This window comes from Dipodomys spectabilis, unplaced genomic scaffold, assembly GCF_019054845.1.
Source record: "Dipodomys spectabilis isolate Male_0828 unplaced genomic scaffold, ASM1905484v1 ptg000018l, whole genome shotgun sequence".
Lineage (NCBI taxonomy): Eukaryota > Metazoa > Chordata > Mammalia > Rodentia > Heteromyidae > Dipodomys > Dipodomys spectabilis.
In genome coordinates, this window is record NW_024870695.1 from 16,683,790 (window position 1) to 16,705,380 (window position 21,591).

At 50.8% G+C, this 21,591-nt stretch overlaps 2 protein-coding genes across 2 annotated transcripts in view; one reads left to right on the top strand and one right to left on the bottom strand.

Annotated features, from left to right (window-relative positions):
* The window catches only part of Acsf2 (acyl-CoA synthetase family member 2), a 31,326-nt gene extending 10,009 nt beyond the window's left edge, over positions 1–21,317 (top strand). Inside the window, exons 2-16 of the mRNA XM_042673902.1 lie at positions 7,755–7,950; positions 8,294–8,422; positions 8,698–8,751; positions 8,880–8,998; positions 9,141–9,306; positions 9,865–9,960; positions 10,101–10,258; positions 10,513–10,604; positions 11,143–11,219; positions 17,379–17,486; positions 18,684–18,835; positions 20,387–20,528; positions 20,625–20,735; positions 20,935–21,003; positions 21,186–21,317. Of these exons, the coding sequence (XP_042529836.1) occupies positions 7,755–7,950; positions 8,294–8,422; positions 8,698–8,751; positions 8,880–8,998; positions 9,141–9,306; positions 9,865–9,960; positions 10,101–10,258; positions 10,513–10,604; positions 11,143–11,219; positions 17,379–17,486; positions 18,684–18,835; positions 20,387–20,528; positions 20,625–20,735; positions 20,935–21,003; positions 21,186–21,236 (1,720 nt within the window). The 3' untranslated portion in view covers positions 21,237–21,317. The remainder of the gene's footprint in view (positions 1–7,754; positions 7,951–8,293; positions 8,423–8,697; positions 8,752–8,879; positions 8,999–9,140; positions 9,307–9,864; positions 9,961–10,100; positions 10,259–10,512; positions 10,605–11,142; positions 11,220–17,378; positions 17,487–18,683; positions 18,836–20,386; positions 20,529–20,624; positions 20,736–20,934; positions 21,004–21,185) is intronic.
* Chad (chondroadherin) lies at positions 11,363–15,326 on the bottom strand. The gene is made up of 4 exons (XM_042673903.1): positions 14,553–15,326; positions 12,816–12,979; positions 12,417–12,562; positions 11,363–11,924 (listed from the first exon to the last, which is right to left on the bottom strand). The coding sequence occupies exons 1-3, from the start codon at positions 15,324–15,326 to the stop codon at positions 12,421–12,423; spliced, it is 1,080 nt and encodes a 359-aa protein (XP_042529837.1). The 3' UTR covers positions 11,363–11,924; positions 12,417–12,420.
* Positions 21,318–21,591: the final 274 nt, after the last annotated feature.

Here is a 21,591-nt window from a genome sequence, read left to right on the forward strand (position 1 = left end):
GGGAAAGGAACAGAGGTCATTATTAGATCAGGACTTGAAACCAAACAGGATAGTTATTTCACTTTCAACTTCAAAGGCTCTGCTGATGACTGGCCTGACACTTTCCCAAGGGAGTAATGGCCTTGGCTGGAGAACTGCTGCTGTGGGTCTATAGGTACTGCACGTAATGGTTTCTGGGCATTAGGAGGCCTTGTCCAGAGCCCGAAGCAGTTGAGGCCTCCAGCAGGAGCAGGATCTACCTGCCAACCTCTGATCCAAGTTCCCAGCAGGTAATATGTGCAGGAGGAAAAACAAACAGTTTCTCCCCTTAGACCTGTTTGCTTAGGTGTTAGCAATTGCCCTTATTCCAAGTGGCTCCTTCAGGGCACAGCTCTGCTGTGTGTGTTCTGGATCAGACACTATCAGAATGATTTAGTCCTTCTACTTTAGGCCAGCCCTAAGATGTCACAACTGTCCTTCTAGATTCTCTAAACCAGCCCAGCCAGATCACTTTTGTTGTTTTGTTCAGGTTCGTCAAGGCTTTACATTGCTCTCACTAGGTCTGTACAGGCAGGCATTGATGGTTTGACATGTTTGTGCCAGCAGAGGTGAGCTAGGACTATGAGAGCAGAAGAAGGGAAATATGAGGCTGAATCAAAGCCACAAATGCCAGGCTCCAGTGGTTCAGTCCTAGCTACTCAGGAGACTAAAATCTGAGAGTCAACGTTTGAAGCCAGCCTGGGCAGGAAAGTACAGGACAATCTTTATCCCCAGTTTACCACCAGAAAGCCAGAAGTGGAACCTTGGCTCAAGTGGTAGAGCTACCAGCCTTGGGCAAAAAAGGGCAGCACCCAGGCCCTGAGTTTAAAGCCCAATACTGACACAAAACCAAACAAAAGTGACAAGTAAATTATGGGATGAGTCTGTATATTTGAGGAGGACCTTGGTTGGAGGCTGTTGCTGAAAGGATTTTCAGAGGCTTGTGGCCTTCTGCAGGCCCCATCCTCAATCCCCAGGGAAGTCTGTGAATAGGCTGTGGTAGAAAGAGCAACATATTCAGAGAGGGATACAGGTTAGCCATCCATCAGCATTGGAACAAACCTCTTGCTTTTGGATTCTGAAAAAGTAGTATAAAGTCAGGTATAGTGTCCTAGAAGTTACTGGAGGCTGAGACAGGAGGATCAAGTTCAAGGGTAGTCTGGGCAACTTAGGGAGACCCTGTCTCAAAATTTTGTTGCTGGGTACTGCTGGCTCCCAACTGTAATCCTAGCTACTCAGGAGGCTGAGATCTAAAGATTGTGGTTCAAAGCCAGCTTGAGAATGGGCAGGAACATTTATGAGCCTCTTGTCTCCAGTAAATTACCAGAAAAGGGTAGGGAATGTGGCTCAGTGGTAAAGTGCTTGCCTTGCATGCATGAGGCCCTGGGTTCGATTCTTCAGCACCACATAAGCAAAAAGAAAAAAAGCCGGAAGTGGCACTGTGGCTCAAGTGGTAGAGCGCTATCCTTGAGCTGAAGAGCTGAGGGACAGCGCCCAGGTCCAGAGTTCAGGCCCCACGACCGGACCAAAAAACAAAACAAAACAAAACAAAAAACTACCAGAAAAGCCAAAAGTGGAGTTGTAGCTCAAGTGGTAGAGCACTAGCCTTGAGAAAAAGAAGAGCAAAGACAGCCTTGAGTTTAAAACCAGGACTAGCAACAATGAAAAAAAAATGGTTTGAAGAAGAGCTGGGGATTATACAAAGACTTCTTGCGTATTCATTCACAATACTTAAAGAGGGGAAAGAAGAAGCCAGGAATGGTGGTATATACCTATGAATCCTAGCTACTCAGGAGGCCAAGGTAGAAGGATTGTGATTTGAGGCCAGCCCTGGGTAAAAACAAGATCCGATCAATAACAAAACAACGATCATTACCAAGGGGAAAAAAAAGAAGAGATAGGAATGTGGCTCAAGTATTAAAACACCTGCGTAGCAAGCATGAAGCTCTGAATTCAAATTTTAATACTGCCCCCCCCCCAAAAAAAAATAGAAGGGGAGAGGGAAGAAAGGAAGGAAAGAGAATGAGAACAAACTGATGGGAAATAAGGAAATCCATTCAGTAGAGGAAGTATTTTGATCACAATTGGAAGTGGTTGCTCTGTTTGTCAAAGGACAGAATTATAGCAGGCTTGTTTAAATATCTATATTAGCTTTATTTTTGGTTCTAGAGTCAAGCAGCACTACATTCCATAACATCAAATAAATGTAGGGCTGGGAAGGTAGCCCAGTGGTAGAGTGCTTGCCTTGCATGCATGAGGCCCTGGGTTGGATTCGTCAGCACCACATAAGCAGAAAAATCTGGAAGTGATGCCATAGCTCAAGTGTAGAGCACTAGCCTTGAGCTGAAGAACTGAGGGACAGCCCAAAGTTCAGGCCCCACAATCAACAACAACAACAACAACAGAAGTGATACAGAAGAGTTTGGTTGCAAAGATAGAGAAGGGAAGAAAAACAAAAGCAAAGTCAATAGTGAATTAGTCCTTTCCAAGTTACTTTCTGTATATGGTCTAGACACAGAAAACTAGAAAAATACTTATTAGTTACAATCAGGTTATTTTAGGTTCTGTGTGTGTGTGTGTGTGTGTGTGTGTGTGTGTGTGTGTGTGTGTGTGTGCTCGCGCACATGCGCACACGCAAAGATTAAAGCAAAGCAGATTAATAGTATCCTGATTTGGAAATTTGGCCATTATTTTCCCTGGCTGCTTCTTTTTTGGGGGGGGGGGTCGTGGGGCTTGAACTCAGCCTGGGCGCTGTCCCTCAGCTCTTCAGTTCAAGGCTGGCACTCTACCACTAGAGCCACAGCACCACTTCTGGCCTTTTCTGTTTATGTGGTGCTGAGGAATTGAGCCCAGGGCCTCATGCATGTGAGGCAAGCACTCTACCACTGAGCCACCTTCCCAGCCCCATTACCTGGCTTCTTGAAAGAGCTTAATTTTATTTTAACCATCACATGAAATCATAGCTTGGGTAATTCCATTTTGTGTTTTAGTCTGGCCTGTTGGAACCCAGTGCAAACAACTTAGTTCAAAACACTGGAGTGGAGTTGTAGGTTTGATGGTGATTTTACATTTAGCCTTTATAAGAACTGTATCCTCTTTTCCACAGTGGCTAACAATTCACATTCCCATCAACAATGTATAGGATACCAGTTTCTCCACATGGTCCCCCTTACTGTGTTTTTGGTTTTTCATTTGTTTGTTTTTGCCTTCTTAGTGGATGTAAAATGGTGCTAGGGAGTGTTTTTTTTTGTTTGTTTTTTTTTTGTCGGTCGTGGGGCTTGAACTCTGGGCCTGGGTGTTGTCCCTCATCTCTTCAGCTCAAGGTGAGTGCTCTACTGCTTGGGCTACAGCACCACTTCCGGTTTTCTAGTGGTTTATTGAAGAGTCTCACGGGCTTTCCTGACCAGGCTGGCTTTGAACTGTGATCCTCAGATCTTAGCCTCTTGAGTAGCTAGGATTACAGACATGAGCCACCAGCGCCTGGCTTTCATAGTGGTTTTAATTTGCATTTCATATGCTTGTTTGCCATTCATATATCTTCTTTGCAGAGATGTCTATTCAAATTCCTTTACTTTTTCATTTTTTTCTCACATTGTGATGCTGGGACTAGAGCCTCATACATGCTAGGCTAGCACTCTACCAGCAAGCCACACCTCCGGTCTCCTTGCCTATGTGTGAATTATGTCCATTATATGTGTGTGCCCCCGCGCCAGTACTGGGGTTTGAACTTAAGGCCTTGTGCTGTTGCTTGGCTTTTCCCTTAAGGCTAGTGCTCTACCACTTGAACCACAGTTCTACTTCTGGCTTTTTTGGTAGTTAGAGATGAGACTCATGGACTTTTCTGGGATGGCTTCGACCCATGATCCTTAGCTCTCAACCTCCTGAGTAGCTAGGATTACAGGCATGAGCACAGTAGCTAGGATTATGAGTGAGCCACTGATGTCCTACTCTGTCATTTATTTGTTTTTTATTTATTTATTTATTTTCCGACGTGGGGCTTGAACTCTGGGCCTAGGTACTGTCCTTCAGCTCTTCAGCTCAAAGAGAGAACTCTACCACTTGAGCCACAGCACCACTTCTGGTTTTCTGGTCGTTAATTGTAGATAAGAGTCTCACAGACTTTGCTGCCCGGGCTGGCTTTGAACCTTGATCCTCAGATCGCAGCCTCCTGAGTAGCTGGGATTACAGGCGTGAGCCACCAACGCGTGGCTTGTCCATTACTTTTAACTCATTCAATTAGTCATTCCTCTGAGTACCTCTTTTGTTTCAGGCACTGGGAATAAAGCAGTGAATACATTTGTTGCCAACTAGAGTCAGGAGAATATTTTCTTTAAAACTTCCTTGTTCCTGATTTCTCTTATGAAGTGGAATTTCTCTTATGAAGTTTGAATATCTATGGGGGCAGCTCTCTAAGAGCATCTTTAGGTAGGACTATGTTTTGTCTCTTGTCCCCCTGTAGCTCCTCCTGGCTTTGGTCCACCTGGCCACCAACGGCTTTGAATTCTGCAGTCCCCAATCTAAGTAGCTGATAGCTCCAACACCCATTTACTTCAAATTCCTGGGGACCAACTGGCTCTTCTCCAACTCTCTAAGCTCCCTCTTTCCACATTCTTTCCCTCTCTGTCCCTCACCCCCTTCTCTCTCTCTCTCTCTCTCTCTCACACACACACACACACACACACACACACACACACATACACACACACACACACACACACACACACACACACATATACACACATACCTACTTTTCCTAAAATCTCTCCACATCTCTGTAGGAACATAAAAAAAGGAAACAGTTGCCCTTCTTGGACATATATGGGATATGGGGTGTTGGCAGGGAAGAAGAATCTGTGTGTTTCTGCTTGTGCTTCTGAAGTGATAAAATGGCAAGGGTGGTTTTAGTGTTTATGAGCAAATTGTATTGATACACGTTTCTATAACTTGTTTAATTGCTTGGAACAGTTACCTGGTTCCCCCTCAACGCTACCCTACCCTCATTGATTTTTATTTTTTTAGGATCAGTTATAGAAAGTGTGGAAGAGGTAAAGTTGAAGATATTCTCTGGTAATCAGCCAAAGTGGCAGGAATAGAAACTGTCTCTTAAGTACTCCTGTCCTGGGTGGGATGGGCAGGGCGGGCTGGCTGTGACGGTTGAGGCTGTCCTTACTGGATTCCCAGCTTCCGGTTCAGCAAGTTTCCATCCCTGCAGATCCTTGGCCTCTCTGCCCTTCAGCTTTCTTAAGAATGGGTCGTTAGGGCTGGGAATGTGGCTTAGTGGTAGAATGCTTGCCTAACACACATAAAGCCCTGGATTTGATTCTGTAGTATCACATAAGCAGAAAATGCAGGAAGTAACACTGTGGCTCAGGTAGTAGAGTGCTAGCCTTAAGCAAAAGAAGCTCAGGGACAGTGCCCAGGCTCTGAGTTCAAGCCCCAGGACTGGCAAAAAAAAAAGCAAGCAAGCAAGCAAGGAAGGAAGGAAGGAAGGACAGAAGGAAGGAAGGAAGGAAGGACGAAAAAAGAAAAAAAAAAAGAATGGGTCCTTATAAGTCTCACCGGTATTTTTTATGTTTAATTATTATTTTTTTTTGGGGGGGGGGTCTGGTCGTGGGGCCTGAATTCTGGGCCTAGGCGCTGTCCCTCAGCTCTTCAGCTCAAGGCTAGCGCTCTACCACTTGAGCCACAGGGTCACTTCCGGCTTTTTTCTTTTTGCTTATATGGTGCTGAGGAATCGAATCCAGGGCCTCGGGCATGCAAGGCAAGCACTCTACCACTGAGCCACCTTCCCAGCCCTATGTTTAATTATTTTATTTTTGTTAGTTGTGGGGCTTGAACTCAGGGCCTGCCAGCTCTCTACCACTTGAGCCATAGCACCACTTCTGGTTTTTGAGTGGTTAACTGGAGATAAGAGTCTCGATGGGGACTTTTCTGCCTGGGCTGGCTTTGAACTTCGATCCTCAGATCTCAGCTTCCTGAGTAGCTAAGATTACAGACATGAGCCACTGGTACCTGTTTTGTTTTTTAATATTAGATTCATGAGTATCACAGGAATCCCTTGTTGAGAGTGATGGTGACATAAAGAACAGAGTTTCTGGCCTACTGCTGGTGGCTCATGCTTGTAATGCTAGCTACTCAGGAGGCTGAGATGTGAAGATTAGTTCAAAGCCCGCCTGAGCAGGGAAATCTGTGAGATTTTTTTTTTTGGGGGGGGTGGTCAGGCATGGGGTTTGAACTCTGGACCTTAGCTATCCCTTAGCTCTTCAGCTCAAAGCTAGCACTCTACCACTTGAGCCACAATGCCACTTCCAGTTTTCTGGTGGTTAATTGGAGATAAGAGTCTCATGGACTTTCCTGCCTGGGCTGGCTTTGAACTGTGATCCTCAGATCTCAGCTTCCTGAGTAGCTAGGATTACAGGTGTGAGCCACCAGCGCTCAGCTTATGAGATTTTTATCTCTAGTTAATCATCAGGAAGCCAGAAGAGCATTGGCTTGAGTGAAAAAGCTAAGGAGCCTAAGCCCTGAGTTCAAGCATCAGTACTGACATTAAAAAAAGGAATGGAATATCTTTTTTTTTTTTTTTTGTCAGTCCTGGGCGCTGTCCCTCAGCTCTTCAGCTCAAGGCTAGCGCTCTACCACTTGAGCCACAGCACCACTTCCAGCTTTTTCTGTGCCTGTGGTGCTGAGGAATCGAACCCAGGGCCTCATGCATGCAAGGCAGGCACTCTACTACTGGACCACTTTCCCAGCCCCTGGAATATCTTTTTGAGGAATGGTTAGTGTGGTACATCCTGTTACCCAGACTTCTCTCTGAGTGTTCTGTGGTGCTCAGGATCGCCACATCCTCCAAATGCCACCATCCTCTTCCATCACAATTACCTCCGCTTTGCAACATCATCTGAGGGTAAGAGCCTGAGCCCAAGTCCTATTTGGAACGTAGGGGGGTTCTCCCCTTCATCTGCAGTTACCCAGTGTCTTGCTGGCACCTGATACTTCACCATGGCTAGCCTGTCAAGTAACAGGAGCCACTTCTAGCCCCCTCTCCTAAAGCTGCCACCCAATCTCCTTACTATTCTGCCTTTGAAGTTCAGGCCCAGAGGACAGAAGCTGGTTGGCCTACTGAGGATCCAAGAAGCCAGATTCTCTAAGGCCTTGGATTTCAGCTCTAGGAGCAAGTATAGGTTTTACCAGTTGCTGGAAGGGGTGGGGAGAGACCCTCATGACCTCTTCATCCCTCAGTAGGCAGATGGGTAAGTGGTTGTGATGACGTCTTGTAAGCTCTGTCTCTGTGTGAGTGGACTCTCCCAGGCTTCCATCAACACTTCTTCCTTGCCAGGAAGGAACGGGTAGGACTCTTTGTCCTTATTCTGCTTTCTCAGAGTTAGACTTGAAGTTAGAAAATAAGACAGTGGTGATGTTCTAGGCTTACAAGAAGATGGGGAGCTAGATGCCAGTGGCTCATGCCTGTACTTCTAGCTACTCAGGAAGCTGAGATCTGAGGATTGTGGGTGAGAGCCAGCTTGGGCAGGAAAGTCTGTAAGACTCTTATCTTCAGTGCCAAAAGTGGCACTGTGGCTCAAGTGGTAGAGTGCTAGCCTTGAGCAAAAGGAGCTCAGAGACAGCACCCGGGCTCTGAAAAAGCTCCACAACTGAAGGAAAAAAAAAAAAAAAGATGTGGAGTTAACCTGCAGTTAACTGTGCAAAGGAGGCCCAGCTTATGGCCCTTCTTCCCACAGTTCCATCGAGATGGAGCGCACTACCCCCCTGCCTATTGGAGGCCTTAGCTACGTTCAGGGCTCAACCAACTTCCATCTTATCGACCGGACTGTGGGTGGGTGTCTGGATGCCACAGCACAAAAGTTCCCTGACCGAGAGGCCTTGGTCATTGTCCATGAAGACATCAGGCTGACTTATGCACAGCTCAAGGAGGAGGTGGGTCCTGACCTTGAATCCTCGGAGTGGACAGCTGGTAGTCCTTAGTCTGCCTTGGTTGGGTGAAGCTAGAGAATGGGTACATGACTGTGGACACCAAGGGATGGCAGTGGAAGAGGATGTGGTTGAATGAAGCAGGGGTGGCCTAGATGTTCCTGAGCACTTGTTTTAACTGTGTACTCAGCTGGACTGCAGGTCCACTAAGGCCTAGATATCTACTTGGCCCCTTGCTTCTGTGGAGTCTGATGTGGCTCTCTGGACCGAGGGCCTGGGGTAGGAGTCATGGATGGCCCCTTTCTGCTCGCCCCCATCTCACTCCTTGGTCCCCACTTTTTTCCACCAGGTAGACAAGGCTGCTTCTGGTCTCCTGAGCATTGGTCTCCGTAAGGGTGACCGGCTGGGCATGTGGGGACCCAACTCCTATGCATGGATTCTAATGCAGCTGGCCACTGCCCAGGCAGGCATCATCCTGGTAAGGAGGAGTTTGCCTGGCACAATGGGGTATATGTGTGTGAATGGAGGGGGCAGGAGAATGTCATTCAGAGGGAGCCTTCTGGGCTCCTTAGCCCCATAATCCAACCAGTCAGTGCCTGGCTGGCTTCAGAGTCAGTAATGCTTTCTGCTCAGGCCCACGAAGAAGCCTGGCAGGGCAGGGTGCTACCTTGGACCTTCTGAGAATGGAGGGAGGGCAACAAATGGGAGACTAGGCCCAGGACACTGACACACTTGTGAGGCCTATTCCCCCAGGTGTCTGTGAACCCCGCCTACCAGGCCTTGGAACTGGAGTATGTCCTCAAGAAGGTAAGTAGGACCAGCTGGTGCCTGGATCTGGGGGCTTTCCGTTGTTTTCAAGGAAGAGTAGGCACATTGCAGAGTGTCCGTCTGGGGCTTCCTGTTGACGACCAGTTTGGGGGGCTCCCCTTCTACAGGTGGGCTGCAAAGCCCTTGTGTTCCCCAAGGAATTCAAGACCCAACAATACTACAATATCCTGAAGCAGATCTGTCCGGAACTAGAAAAGGCTCAGCCGGGGGCCTTGAAGAGTAAGAGGTGGGTGTATCCTGTCCCAGGTTTGGGAAACTCCATGCATTATCCCTGGCCCATTCATCACCCCCTAACACCAAGGGTAGGGCTTTTGCCACCCTGGGCCCTTCCTCCACCCCTGCTTGTCACCACCTTCCCTGTCCCCCAGGCTCCCAGATCTGACCACAGTCATCTTGGTGGACGCCTCTTTGCCGGGGACCCTATTGCTAGATGATGTGATGGCAGCTGGTAGCTCAGAGGATCATCTGGCCCACCTCCGGTACACCCAGCAGTTCCTGTCCTGCTTTGACCCCATCAACGTCCAGTTCACCTCGGTAGGGTGGAGGTCTCCAGGTCCTGAGCTCACCTGACACATGTCCCCCTACCCCTATGACCCTTTCCCAGGGGTGGGAGAAGGCAGAGGAAATTAGGAGAGCAGGCACTCTCTCCAGACACAGACTTCCAGCCTACTTGTACATTTTGGGAAATCCACAAATGATATCCTTGTCACATACTCGCTTCCCAGCTCTGTTGCTCCCAGTAGCATGCACATTTACCCATCTCACCAGGACTCAAAGGGTCAGAGCTAGCTAAGACTGTCTCTGTTTAGCTGAGGGAGATTCAGCGGCCCAGAGAGGGAATTTGCCCAAGCCCTAAAGTCAGTGGGCAACAGAGTTCTTACAAGACACGTAAGTGGCATAAAGACAGAGACCTCTTTCAAATTTCAGGATCCCAACATCTGGCACTATGCATCACGTTGTAGACCTTTTGCACATACACAAAGAATGAATGGATCTGGAGCAACAATCCTAGTCCCTGAACTCTTAGTCCTATGTTCTTCTGGGCAGTAGCCAGTCAAAGGTGGCCAAGCTGTTATCTGCTTGTCTTCTCAGGGGACCACAGGCAGTCCCAAGGGAGCCACCCTCTCCCACTACAACATCGTGAACAACTCCAACTTCATAGGCCATCGCCTGAGACTGCCTTTGAAGGTAAGGCCTGTGATCCTCCCTTCACACACAAAAAGGCTTCCAGGCTGTTGGAACAGCCATGGGATGGTTTGTGGGCTCCCTCTGCTGGCTGGAGGGATTGACCCCATGATAGACCTGGAGCCTTCTGTCTCCATCTCTAGACAACAGAGGAGTTGCGGTTTGTCCTGCCCAACCCCTTGTACCACTGCCTGGGCTCCGTGGGGGGCACAATGATGTGTGTGCTGCATGGTGCCACGCTCTTCCTGTCCTCTCCAAGCTTCAATGGCAAGAAGGCGCTGGAGACCATCCACAGAGAGAAGTGGGCATTGCTGGAAGGCCATCTATAGGCTGATGAGACCCTCCTGGGCCCTGATCACTTTCTAAGAGGTTTTTCTGCCCTCCAGCCAGGAAACCTCAGATGGGAGAGTGGGGGATTCCCAAGAGAGGACCCCTTCCTGCCTTGAGCTTTTGGCCTTGGCCCTTGCTAGAGGGTCAGCGTGGGGGGGGGGGAGGGGTGCGGAGAGGGAGTTTGTTCCATTTCCAAGCCTAATTTTCAGACTGTTCTTTATGCAGAGGCTCCTTCCTGTATGGCACCCCTACAATGTTCGTGGATATTCTGAACCAGCCAGACTTCTCCAGTTATGACTTCTCCAACATGCGTGGAGGTGGGGTAGAGCCAGGTGTCAGGAGGAGGCTGCTTCCAACTGGAACAGCTTAACCTAGCCAGTTTTTAATGTAGGGGCAGGAAGGGCATCGTAGAGATGGGGGTGGGAAGAAAATCCCCAGTGTCCCTGGATACCAGATCAAGGCCAGCTAAAAGGTGGGGGAACAAACTCAGGAATAAGGGAAGGAAGGGAGTCCAACAGGCCTGGAAATGGAGAGCTGTGTGTATGTGCGTGTGTGTCTTTCTTTCTTTTGTTCTTTTTGTCTGTCTGTCTGTCTTTTCCTTTTTTTTTTTTCCCCTCATGATAGTACTAGGACTGGAACTCAGGGTCTTATACTCTTGCTTAGCTCTCTTGCTTAAGGCTGGCACTCTACCCCTTTAGCCACACCTCCACTTCTGGCTTTTTGCTGGTAAATTGAAGATAAGAATCTCATTCAGGCTGGCTGGCTTTGAATTCTATCCTCAGATCGCAGTCTCCTGAGTAGTTAGGATGATAGGTATGAGCCATCAGTGCCTGGCAGCCTTTCTTTCTGATTCAGGTGTGATTGCTGGGTCACCTGCACCCCCTGAGTTGATCCGGGCCATCATCAACAAGATGAACATGAAGGAGCTGGTGGTGAGTGATGGGTAGAACTGAACCGTGGGGGGAGTGAATATGGACAAACAAACCACACCAGGGGTCCAAAGGAGAAAGGAGCAGCCCTTCCCTCCAGAAAGAGATGGGACAAGACAGTCTGACCTCATCAGTATCTAGAGAGGTGTGGAGACAGGTGATGGAGGAGCAAATATTCTACACACATAAATTTATATTTGTAGAAATCTGGGGCAGAAATGCAGCATGTGCAGCAAAGCACCGGTGTCCTATTAGCATGTCCTGGCAAGTGGAGGCCAGCAGAGTTGGGAAATGGACTTGAGGCCCTTTCTGGAAGCAAAAGGGGGGGTGGGAAGGGTTTGATGTTTGTTTTCTAATGGTAGGGGAAAAGGGAGCAAAGTAAGGCTGATTCTGGGAAGGTGGCTATTCTGAGAATCACCGCATTCTGGTTCTAATAGAGTTGGGGATCAGCAAACAGCTCCTCTGAGAGGAGCCACAATGGGATCCAGTCTTGATGGCTGAGGAGGGGCTGTGTCTGCCCCTAGACCCCACTAGTTGGAGTTGGGTTAGTAGTAGAGTGTCTGAGGCCCCCTGCCAGGACGTGTCTAGTTATGGACAGCTCTGTGGACAGCGGAGGCTGTGGGGAGAACATGTAGGCGGCAGTGGGAAGGTCAGTAGTCTCTCCAGCAGAAGGCAGAGGCCAGTCACCAGGACTGGCTGGGTCAGGACCTGTGTGGGAAGGCAAAAATTGATGTCAAGATTTTAACCACTAGGACAATGTTGGAGGGAGCAGTGGAAGTCCTAGATACAGTCCTTGAAGGAGGGGGGGGCTGCCCTCCCCACCTCTTCCTATAAAAAATGGAGGATCTTCTGGCCACCGGTAGGTCCTGCCTGTAATCCTAGCTTCTCAGAAGGCTGGGATTTGAGGATCATGGTTTGAAGACAGCCTAGGCAAGACAGTCCAGGCGACTCTTATCTCCAATTAACTACCCAAAAAAGCCAGAAGTGGTGTTGTGGCTCAAATGGTAGAATGCTAGCCTTGAGCAAAAAAAGCTGGGGGACAGCAGCCAGGCCCTGAGTTCATGCCCCAGGACAGATATAAAAAAAAAGAGGGTCTGCCTATCTCCTCAGTGGTGGTATTATCTTGGGAGATAACCAGCATTTTATTAGAATCTCTAAAGGGGGAGGATGGGGAAGGTGACCGGTCTGGCCGGCCCTCACCTGTTTAATGGCGGCCAGCTTTCTTGGACCTCTTGGTGGGAGATTTGCAACTGCGGAAGGCATCCGTGTGACGGATGTGCTGCCCCTTAAACTTGATGGGTGTGTCGCAAGTGGCATCCGAGTGAATATTCTTGGAATCTAGCCACCTGGAAAGACAAGAGAATTGCCGAGGAGGGGAGATGGAGGAGAGTACTTATGGGAGAGAAGAGTGAACTTATAGGGCTAGGAGAAACTTGGCTCCAGAACAGTCTGAGGCTTCCATGTTCATTTTACAAAGGAGGAAACTGAGGCTTCTGGGGCTTCCTGGTCCATTAGGTAGCACAAATCTAGGATGTACACCTAGGATGTCTTGGTGAGGGGAGGGGCCCTAGGGGGAGCATGGCAGGGGGCTGGTCTCACCGCCGAAGGCCATGGAGCTGGCAGGTACACTTCCAGGGGTTGTTGATGAAGGTGAAGGTTTCCAGGTTATCAAAGGAGAAGCTGGAGGGCAGCTGACTCAGACGGTTGTTCTCCAGATGGACATGCTTCAGTGATGTCACACCCAGGAAGGCATCATCTGTGAACTAGGGGGTGGGAGGTGGGGTCCGAGGGGTAAGCAGTGAGTACCATAGCCCAGGGTCCTGTTCCAACACCTCAGGGGGGGATGCTAGGCACAGGCCTGCCCTGGCACTTTGAGAAGTTGCAGAGTGACCAAGTAGTCTGGATGACCTAATCCATAAAGCCCACTGGGAGATAGCTATTGCTTCTAGTATGTGGATGGAAAAGTAGAAAAAGTTTAGTCCTTCAGCCACAGTCACACTAGCAAGTAAACAGTAGCTGTGAGACCCCACCCTGTCCTGTACCACACTCTCTGTACAAACATTGGGGCCTGGGGAAGTAGCCAGAGTTTGGCCCCAGACGGGCACCAAATGAACCTGGTTAGTGTTTGGTGGGGTAGGCAGTAAGCCCAGGCTCCCCACAACCCCAGGGTCCCGGGACTCCCTCCAGTTCTGTCCTCACCACTCCCTCTTGGCCTGCCAGATGCTATTTATGGAGCCACCTTGGTAAAGACTTCGGCCAGGTTGGATGCCTCCAAAGGAAATGTTCTATTGGTACCCACATCTTGGCCCAGGTACCACAGTTCCTGTCTGACCTCCCCTGCCCCCAAATAGCCTCTAATATGGCTGTCCTGCTGCTCACCAGAAAACCATTCTGGCATTGAGGGGCCCAGCAGGGTCTCTTTTCAGCTTAGACAAGGGCCCAGGCTGAAGAAGGCAGGCTGGGAGGCTGTGTTTATTCAAAGGCTGGTCACTGCCCAGGTAAGAATCTACTCTTGCCATTGTCTAGTACTCCAGGCTGTCTTCTACCTTGTCCTGAAGGCCCTGTCCCAGAAAAAAAATTTCCAGTCTCAGTGGAAGGATTGTACTTTACCCACTTGGCTAGCGTGGCCATCCAGGGAAGAAGGACAATGGGATGGGCAAAGGGCAGCTCTGTTTGGAGGCTCCTCAGGCACCATGTCTGCAGCCTGGAGAGCCATAGGGACCCAGGCCTTCTCTACTAATTGAAATGGACCTGAGAATGAAATGAACTGTGCCTATAAGGGGCGGGGAGGAACCAGTTGGGGGACAGGACCCAGCATCCATCAGGGCCTCCATGGGATGTAGAGATCTTCCTTAGACATTTTATATCACACTCACTCCACAACCCCCACCTCCCTTTCTACCTTAGCACACATGCCAGCCCCCAGCAGGAACAGGGTCTCTTTGTGGGCCTGATTTTCCCAGCTTCTCTGGAAGGCTCCTCAACAGACAAACCTCCCTTTATGGGATGGTAGGCTTACCGGAGACTGGGAAAAACAGCAGAGGAGGGGTAGGAGGCCCAACAGGCAGAGATTTGGGAGTGTTGGAGATGCCGCCTAAGAGGACATCTGTAGGCCCAGGGGAGCCCCACTTCTCTTATAAATAGAGCAGTGGCTGAGACAAGCTCTGGACAGAGATTAGGGTGGAGATGTGACAAGACTAGGGAGAGAAGTTGAAGATAGTGCTATGGACAGAAAGTCTGCCAAGAAGAGATGGTACCCAACTACGGTCCTGGCTCGCAAGCCTCTGAGGGAGGCAAGAAGGAGTCAGGGCCAAGTTCTGCAACCTGAGCACTCACTTTTTCCAGGTGGGCGTGGTCCAGCCAGAGGATATCCAGGTATTTGCCAAAGGACTGGAAGGCTTTGGCAGGAATGTTCTTCAGACGGTTGTGGGATAGCTTGAGTTCCTCCAACACCCTCAGCTTGCTCAGGGCGGCTAAGGGGTAGCTGGAGAGCTGGTTCCTATCCAGGTGCAACTTGACTAGGTTCTCCACCTCATCCAAGGCATTGGCGTGCAGAGAACTGATGGAATTACCAGACAGGTAGAGCCAGCGCAGATCCTTGGCACCCTGGAAAGTGCCGGGCTGCAGCTCTCGAATCTTGTTATTGTTGAGCTGTAGGATGAAGAGGTTGGGCAGAGTGGAGAAGAGCGCAGGGCGCAGCTCAGTCACCTTGTTGTGGTCCAGGTAGAGGTAGGTGAGCTCGGTCAGGTCCTCGAAGGCGCCCGGGTGCAGCACCCGGATGTCGTTGTTGGACAGGTATAAGTAGATGAGCTGGTGGAGGCCGTGGAAGGCGCCTCTGACCACCTCGCGGATGTGGCAGTGTTGCAGGTGGAGCGACACGAGGTTGGGCATGTCCTTAAAGGAGTTCATAGCCAGCACGGGGAAGTGGTTGCGCTGGAGATTGAGCAGCTTGGTCTTCTCGGACATCTTGGGGATCTTCTCCAGCCCCACCTTGTCGCAGATGACATGCTGCAGGTCCCCGTGGCAGTGACACTTGGGGGGACAAGCAGCTAACATCGGCAGGAGGCCGGCGAGGAGGCCGAGACTGAGAAACAGTCTCGCGTGGGCCATGGCCAAGGCTGGGGGGTGGGGGCCGCCTGGAGCCGAGGCTGGGGTGGGGTGGGGGGGAGCAGCGGCAGCCGGGGCGCGGGCAACGGCAAGTTCTGAGCGCGCGGGTCTCCGCCTTATTTATAGGCGGGTCCCGACCCACCGCAGGCCGGGCGCCGGGCTACGTGGACTTAACCCCTGCGCGCCCGGAGGCCCGCCCCCCTCCCCACGGCGGGCCTTCAGGGGCGCACCCCTGAACCCCAACCCCTCATCTCCTGCTCCCCACTCCTCCCCCCAGACGCGATGCTGATTCAATAAAGCCACAAGGCCATTTTAATTCTTGGAATGGGGAGGGGGCCGCCATGGGTGTCTGTAGAGTTTAAACAGGACGGAGGAGAAGGAGGCGGGCTCTGGAGTTATTTGTTTGCTCAGGTTTGGGTCTCCGTGTCTCCAAGTCCCCGTCCTCGTCGCCCTCCCCGCCCCAGCCCCCCATTCACCCTGGGCCTGGGGAGGGCGGGCGCGGCGGGCGCGGCTGCGTGCGGCTCCCTGCGGGCCCGCCAGCGCTTTAATGGGGCCCTTGTGCGGCGCCGGCCGAGCGTGAGAGCCGCTGTTGCTCCGGCGTCTCGGGCTCCCCCTTCTGGCTAGACACCCCACCAAGGAGGGGCTGGCCTCTTACCCCACCCTTGGACTCCTGCCTAGCCCCTTCTCCTATCTAACCTTAGGCTTGAGATTCTCCTCCCCCCTTTTATTTATCTAGAGCTGAAAGCTAAGCACAAGAGTGGGAATTAGTGAGGGGTGAGCGAGAGGAGACCCCTGGACAAGCGCAGTTACACCACCCCCTTCTTACTTAACCTCCCCCCAAACATCTCCATCCCCTCCCCCCCCCACCGCGGTCAGGACCCGCCTCTCAGGGAGGGGGGGGTCTCAGGGTGGCAGCCCAGTGGCGCCAAGGTCTGTTTGGCAGAGGCCACATCTGGGCAGTGGCCCCGGAGACTGAGGACCAGGGAGGGGGCTGTTTCCTGGTCACAGGGCATCAGCCTTGGCCACAGCTCAGGCTGCCAGACGGTCGGTTGTGGTCAGACTCACCCCAGCCCGCTAGATCTTCATGTGCCCAGTTTTGAGCCATGGTGTCTGGGGTCCTGTGGACAGGGGAGGGCCAGCCGGCAGGTCACAGCTCTGGCCAGGATGAGCTCCAGGCTGCCTGACAGTCAGTATTGTCTGTTTGGGGAGATGGAGAAGAGCCCAGACCCCAGCTGTGCCAGAGCCACACCAGCTGATACAGAGAGGGCAAAGGTCAAGCTCTGGTAGGATATGCTAGCTGGGCCCTCCTCCACTTCACACAGTGCCCTCTCACAGTTGTGGGGGACTCCAGGGCCTGCTCTTCCTCCAAGCCCCTTTTACCCCTTTCCTCTAGATTAGGGGGAGGGCAGTTCTTGGCCTAGAACTTTCTCTGATGGTATTTAGCCTGGCTTCTGGTTTGTCTGTTGCTCAGGATGTTCTAACCACTGCAGTGCGGTGCGGTGGGAGGGAGTCACAAGCATTTAAAATCCCTGTTCTGGCTATATTTTTATTTTGATGAGAATAAAGTTACAGGAAACTCCAGAGCTTGGGGGAGGGCACCCACCCCAAGGCCAGCCAGGCACTTGTCTTGGATTGAGGGTGTTTGTATGTGTATGTATTGCTCCCGTCGGAGACCAAAGCAGGCTGTCTTTCTCATCAAGTTTATGGGTCTTTGGCTTGGAAGGGAAGGGATGGAGGATGTTGTGGCCTGAAATCAGGAAGGTGGGGAACTCAGGCAGCCTGGGGATAGGGAAAGATGTCCAGTGGCTTCTATGAGCCACAGGTATAGACATGTGAGTGCTCTAGGGGCACAAGGGACAGAGAGAGCCCTGGCCAGGGAAGAACGGCTTCCTGGCTGTCAGTTTTATTTTAGATCTGGGGCCGCTGCAGAGATCAAGCGCCTCTGTTTTCCTACCAATGCTGCCTCAGTTACTAAACTTCCACTGTGCTGAGTAGTTCACTCTGACCCTCTGCCATCACTGAGCTCCCTCCAAACTCTCTTCTGGGACCCTCTAGATTGCTTATGGAACCACAGAGAACAGTCCTGTGACCTTCATGAACTTTCCAGATGACACTGTAGAACAGAAGGCAGAAAGCGTGGGCAGAGTTATGCCCCACACAGAGGTGAGTCCCCCTTCACTGAGACCCCCCAAAAGCCCACCTCCCACCACTCGGGGACATTTGTTGCTTTGTCTCTGAGATCCAGACAACTTAACTCTAGAAGCTGAGGGCCTGGGGCAGTGTGGGCTCCCTGGGTCTGGCATGAATAGGGGAGAGCTGGGATAGCGGCCCTGAGCAACTGCCAGCTGAACCTCTCCACAGCCTCCCTTCCTGTCTGAGGTGTGTTTTTGCCAAGCTCCACTGTCTGTTTTGGGGCAGCCAGGATAGACTCAAAGGGAAGCCAGAGCACAGAGATTTTTCCTACTCAGCTCTCTCTTCCCTGTGGGCCCACAACCTCTCACTTTGGAAGAGTTCCTCTTTTGATTGGGCACAAACCCTTCATTTCCTAAGCAGCCTGGGCCTTGTGTATGTGTGTGTGTGGCAGGGGCTGGGGGGGGGGCCCTCCAAGATCACCCCAGAGCAGTTCTTAAATCTCAAATTCCCAGCTGAGACTCCTTTGGCGTTCCAACCCTGGGACTCCAATGGCAGCCAGTTTCCTTGTCCCTGTGGGGTTCTTGTCTGGCTGCCCATGCAGATGCTTCCCTCGGCTGACTGCTACCCTCGCCTGCTCTGCTCTAGCAGCCTTTTAGGGAGAGGGTGGGTGTTGTGGGGACAGACGCCCCCGCTCAGCTCATGGATCTAACACCCCCTTACCACCATCTTTGGGAAGTGGCCTGGAAGATAGATGAAGCAAACATAATGGTCTCTATATTCCAACTGCAGACATCAAGGCACACAGAGACTGCTTCCTTTGCCTGTTGGCTAGGGCTCCTCTCTCTACTAGGCGTTCAGATGCTATTTCCCCTGTTCACATGGCATCGCCACGCCACCATGTTTAGCTTCTTTATTTGCCATCTCATGGGAAGTGAGAAGAGACTGCCTTTCCTACTGAGTGGTTTGTAACTGGCAGCTGGCCTGGCCCTCCCTGGGCTGCTCCTCAGCCATCCTGCCCACCCCTGTCCACAGCATCCTGCCAGAGCTTCAAATATTCTTTCATGTCTAGTTCAGGTCTCTGACTGGGGTTGATCTACTCTGGCCCTGCTCCCCCTTCCTGGACCTGGATGGACAGAGCCAAGAAGCTTCATTTAGGGGGAGGGTCTAATAATGAAGTCCTGCCCATCCTGAAGCAGGAGACCCTGGCCTGACGCTGACCTTTCCTAGGCCCAGATCTTGAACATGGAGACTGGGGAGCTGGTGAAGTTGAACACGCCGGGGGAGCTGTACATCCGGGGGTACTGCATCATGCTAGGGTACTGGAACGAGCCTCAGAAGACCTTTGAAGCAGTTGGGCAGGACAAGTGGTATCACACAGGGTGAGAAGAAGGGATAGAGTACGTGCTTTGGCTGCTGATGGGAGGCTATGGCTGAGCTGGGAACATTAAATTAACCTGAATATCCAGGACTCTTCAAACCCCAAAAACATAATTTCTAAAATGTGTATGATAAGGGTATATCCACTTGCCATATTGTCAAGACACTAAAAGAATGGACTACACCTGAACCCTCAAAATATGATCCAGGATTTGGTCACTGTGTGTGTGTGTGTGTGTGTGTGTGTGTGTGTGTGTGTGTGTGTATGTGTGCACGTGTGTGCATGTGCGTGTGCGTGTACCAGAACTGGGGCTTGAACAAGGGGCCTGGCACTGTCCCTTAACTTTTTCACTCAAGGCTGGTGCTCTACCACTGGAGCCATACCTCCATTTCCAGCTCTTTGCTGGTTAGAGATAAGTGTCTCATGGACTTTCCTACCTGTGCTGGCTTCCAACAGTGATCCTCAGGTTTCAGCCTCCCCAGGAGTTAGGCTTACAGGTGTGAGCCACTGGGTACCTGATTCTTGGTCACCCATTTGTGAGTTTAGCATTTTCCTATTGTACACTTCCTGAGTACCAGCACCCTGCTCCACCAGGTGGCCCAGTGGACCCTGCTTTTACTTCCCACATGTCTGGTAGAGGTAGACAGATAATTATAGACATCAAAAAAATTTACAGGTTACAGGAGAGAAAGTGGCTGTGGTGGGGAATGAGAGCTTTTCTTAAACTGGGTAGTCAGAGAAGCCACTGAAAACATTTGAGCTCAGGTTTGAAAAAGAAGCAAGCAAGCCAGGCATTGATGGCTCACACCTGTAAGCTCAGGAGATTGAGATCTGAAGATCCTGGTTCAAAGCCAGCCCAAGCAGGAAAGTCTGTTAGACTCTTACCTCCAGTTAACCACCAAAGAGCCATAAGTGGAACTGTGACTCAAATGGTCAAGCCCCTAAAGGACAGTGCCCAGAGCCTGAGTTCTAACCCCAGGATACACACACACACACACACACACACACACACACACACAGAGCCTTGAAAAGCCTATGAATTGATAGGGAAATAGAGAAAAAGAATGAGAGAAAGAGACAGGAGAGAATGGGGAAGGGGACAAGTATTGTACTGCTTTATTTTTCTTTGCCTTTGTACCTAAACTATAAGTTGTAAGGAGTTTGTTTTCTTTTCTTTTTTTTTTTTTGTCGGTCGTGGGGCTTGAACTCTGGGCCTGGGCGCTGTCCCTCAGCTCTTCAGCTCAAGGCGAGCGCTCTACCACTTGAGCTACAGTGCCACTTCCGGTTTTCTGGTGGTTTATTGGAGATAGGAGTCTCATGGTCTTTCTTGCTCGGGCTGGCTTTGAACCGCGATCCTCAGATCTCAGCCTCCTGAGTAGCTAGGATTACAGGCGTGAGCCACCAGCGCCCGGCTAGGAGTTTGTTTTCTACTGTGCTTCCCGGAGTCTAATGCAGTAGTGTAAGACATGTTATAGGGACTCAATGCATGTTTGGTGAATGACTGTGCAAGGGATAAGGCAGAGGTGAGAAAATGCCTGGGTTTTCCTTCCAGGGACATTGCTGTGATGGACGAGCAGGGCTTCTGTAAGATTGTGGGCCGCTCCAAGGACATGATCATTCGGGGTGGGGAGAACATCTACCCTGCAGAGCTTGAGGACTTCTTTCACAAGCACCCACAAGTGCAGGAAGTACAGGTGAGGCCGTCAGCCTCGCTGAGCTCCCAGGAGACAACAGGTAACGCTGGCTGGGGAAGAGGATAATGTCCCATATTTGTCTCTGAATCTTGGAAGGTGGTCGGAGTGAAAGACCAGCGCCTGGGGGAGGAAATCTGTGCCTGCATCCGGCTGAAGAGCGGGGAGAAGACCACGGAAGAGGAGATCAAAGCTTTCTGCAAAGGGAAGGTAGGAGAGTCAGCCACCCCCATACCCATGGTGCTCATTCGTTCACCTATCTCTCTTTCCCTGCTCAGCAGCCTGGGGTGTATGTGGGGGTTGGCGGGGAGGGTGCTCTGCCCTGACTTAAGCCCTTGGAATCCCCTTGGTCTCCCCTTGGAATCCCATGATCTTGCTGTGCCTTATGCTTTACCTCTCTGGTCTACAGATATCCCATTTCAAGATTCCTCGATACATTGTGTTTGTGGAAAAGTATCCTCTTACCATCTCAGGAAAGGTGTGTAAGGCGGAGGAGACTGGGGAGGGACAGTTGGTTAGGTCATCCAGAGTTTCTTGGGTTTAAGCGCTGAAAGCCTGAGAAGCACCCTCCCAATGCTCCCAAGTCCCAGAAGACTTGACAGGTGTCACCCTAGTGGACAAAGGCTCAGCCCAACTCCCATGCTCTTGTCTTTCCTCTAGATCCAGAAATTCAAACTCCGAGAGCAAATGGAACAACATCTAAAACTGTGAATCAGCGGGAGGAGAGGTCCTCCCCACTGCTCCGCCAGGCCCCTGTCTTTGTGATTTGGCATAAAAAATTATTTTGTTCGACAGGTCTCTGGCAAGTGTGCTCTTTCTGCAGCTATCTGGGAAGGAGGGGAGAGTGTGGAGAGCCGGTACCTTCAGATCTATTCCTCTGAGTGCTTTGCTAGACACTAATTTTTTTTTTATATGGGTGGGGTTGCCAGTACTGGGGCTTGAATTCACGGCCTCATGTTCTCCCTTAGCTTTTTTTGATTATGCTTGGCACTCTGCCACTTGAGCCACACCTGTGCTTCTGGCTTTTTGCTGGTTAATTGGTGATAAGAGTCTCGTGGATTTGTCT

Bases quoted from the DNA above. Each gene is read 5' to 3' on its own strand.
- Chad (XM_042673903.1), bottom strand. From the start codon at position 15,326: ATGGCCCACGCGAGACTGTTTCTCAGTCTCGGCCTCCTCGCCGGCCTC. The intron at 12,980-14,552 runs GTGAGTGCTCAG...CCCACCCCCTAG, and splicing joins ACCACGCCCACCTGGAAAAA to TTCACAGATGATGCCTTCCT. The intron at 12,563-12,815 runs GTGAGACCAGCC...TTGTCTTTCCAG, and splicing joins CAGCTCCATGGCCTTCGGCG to GTGGCTAGATTCCAAGAATA.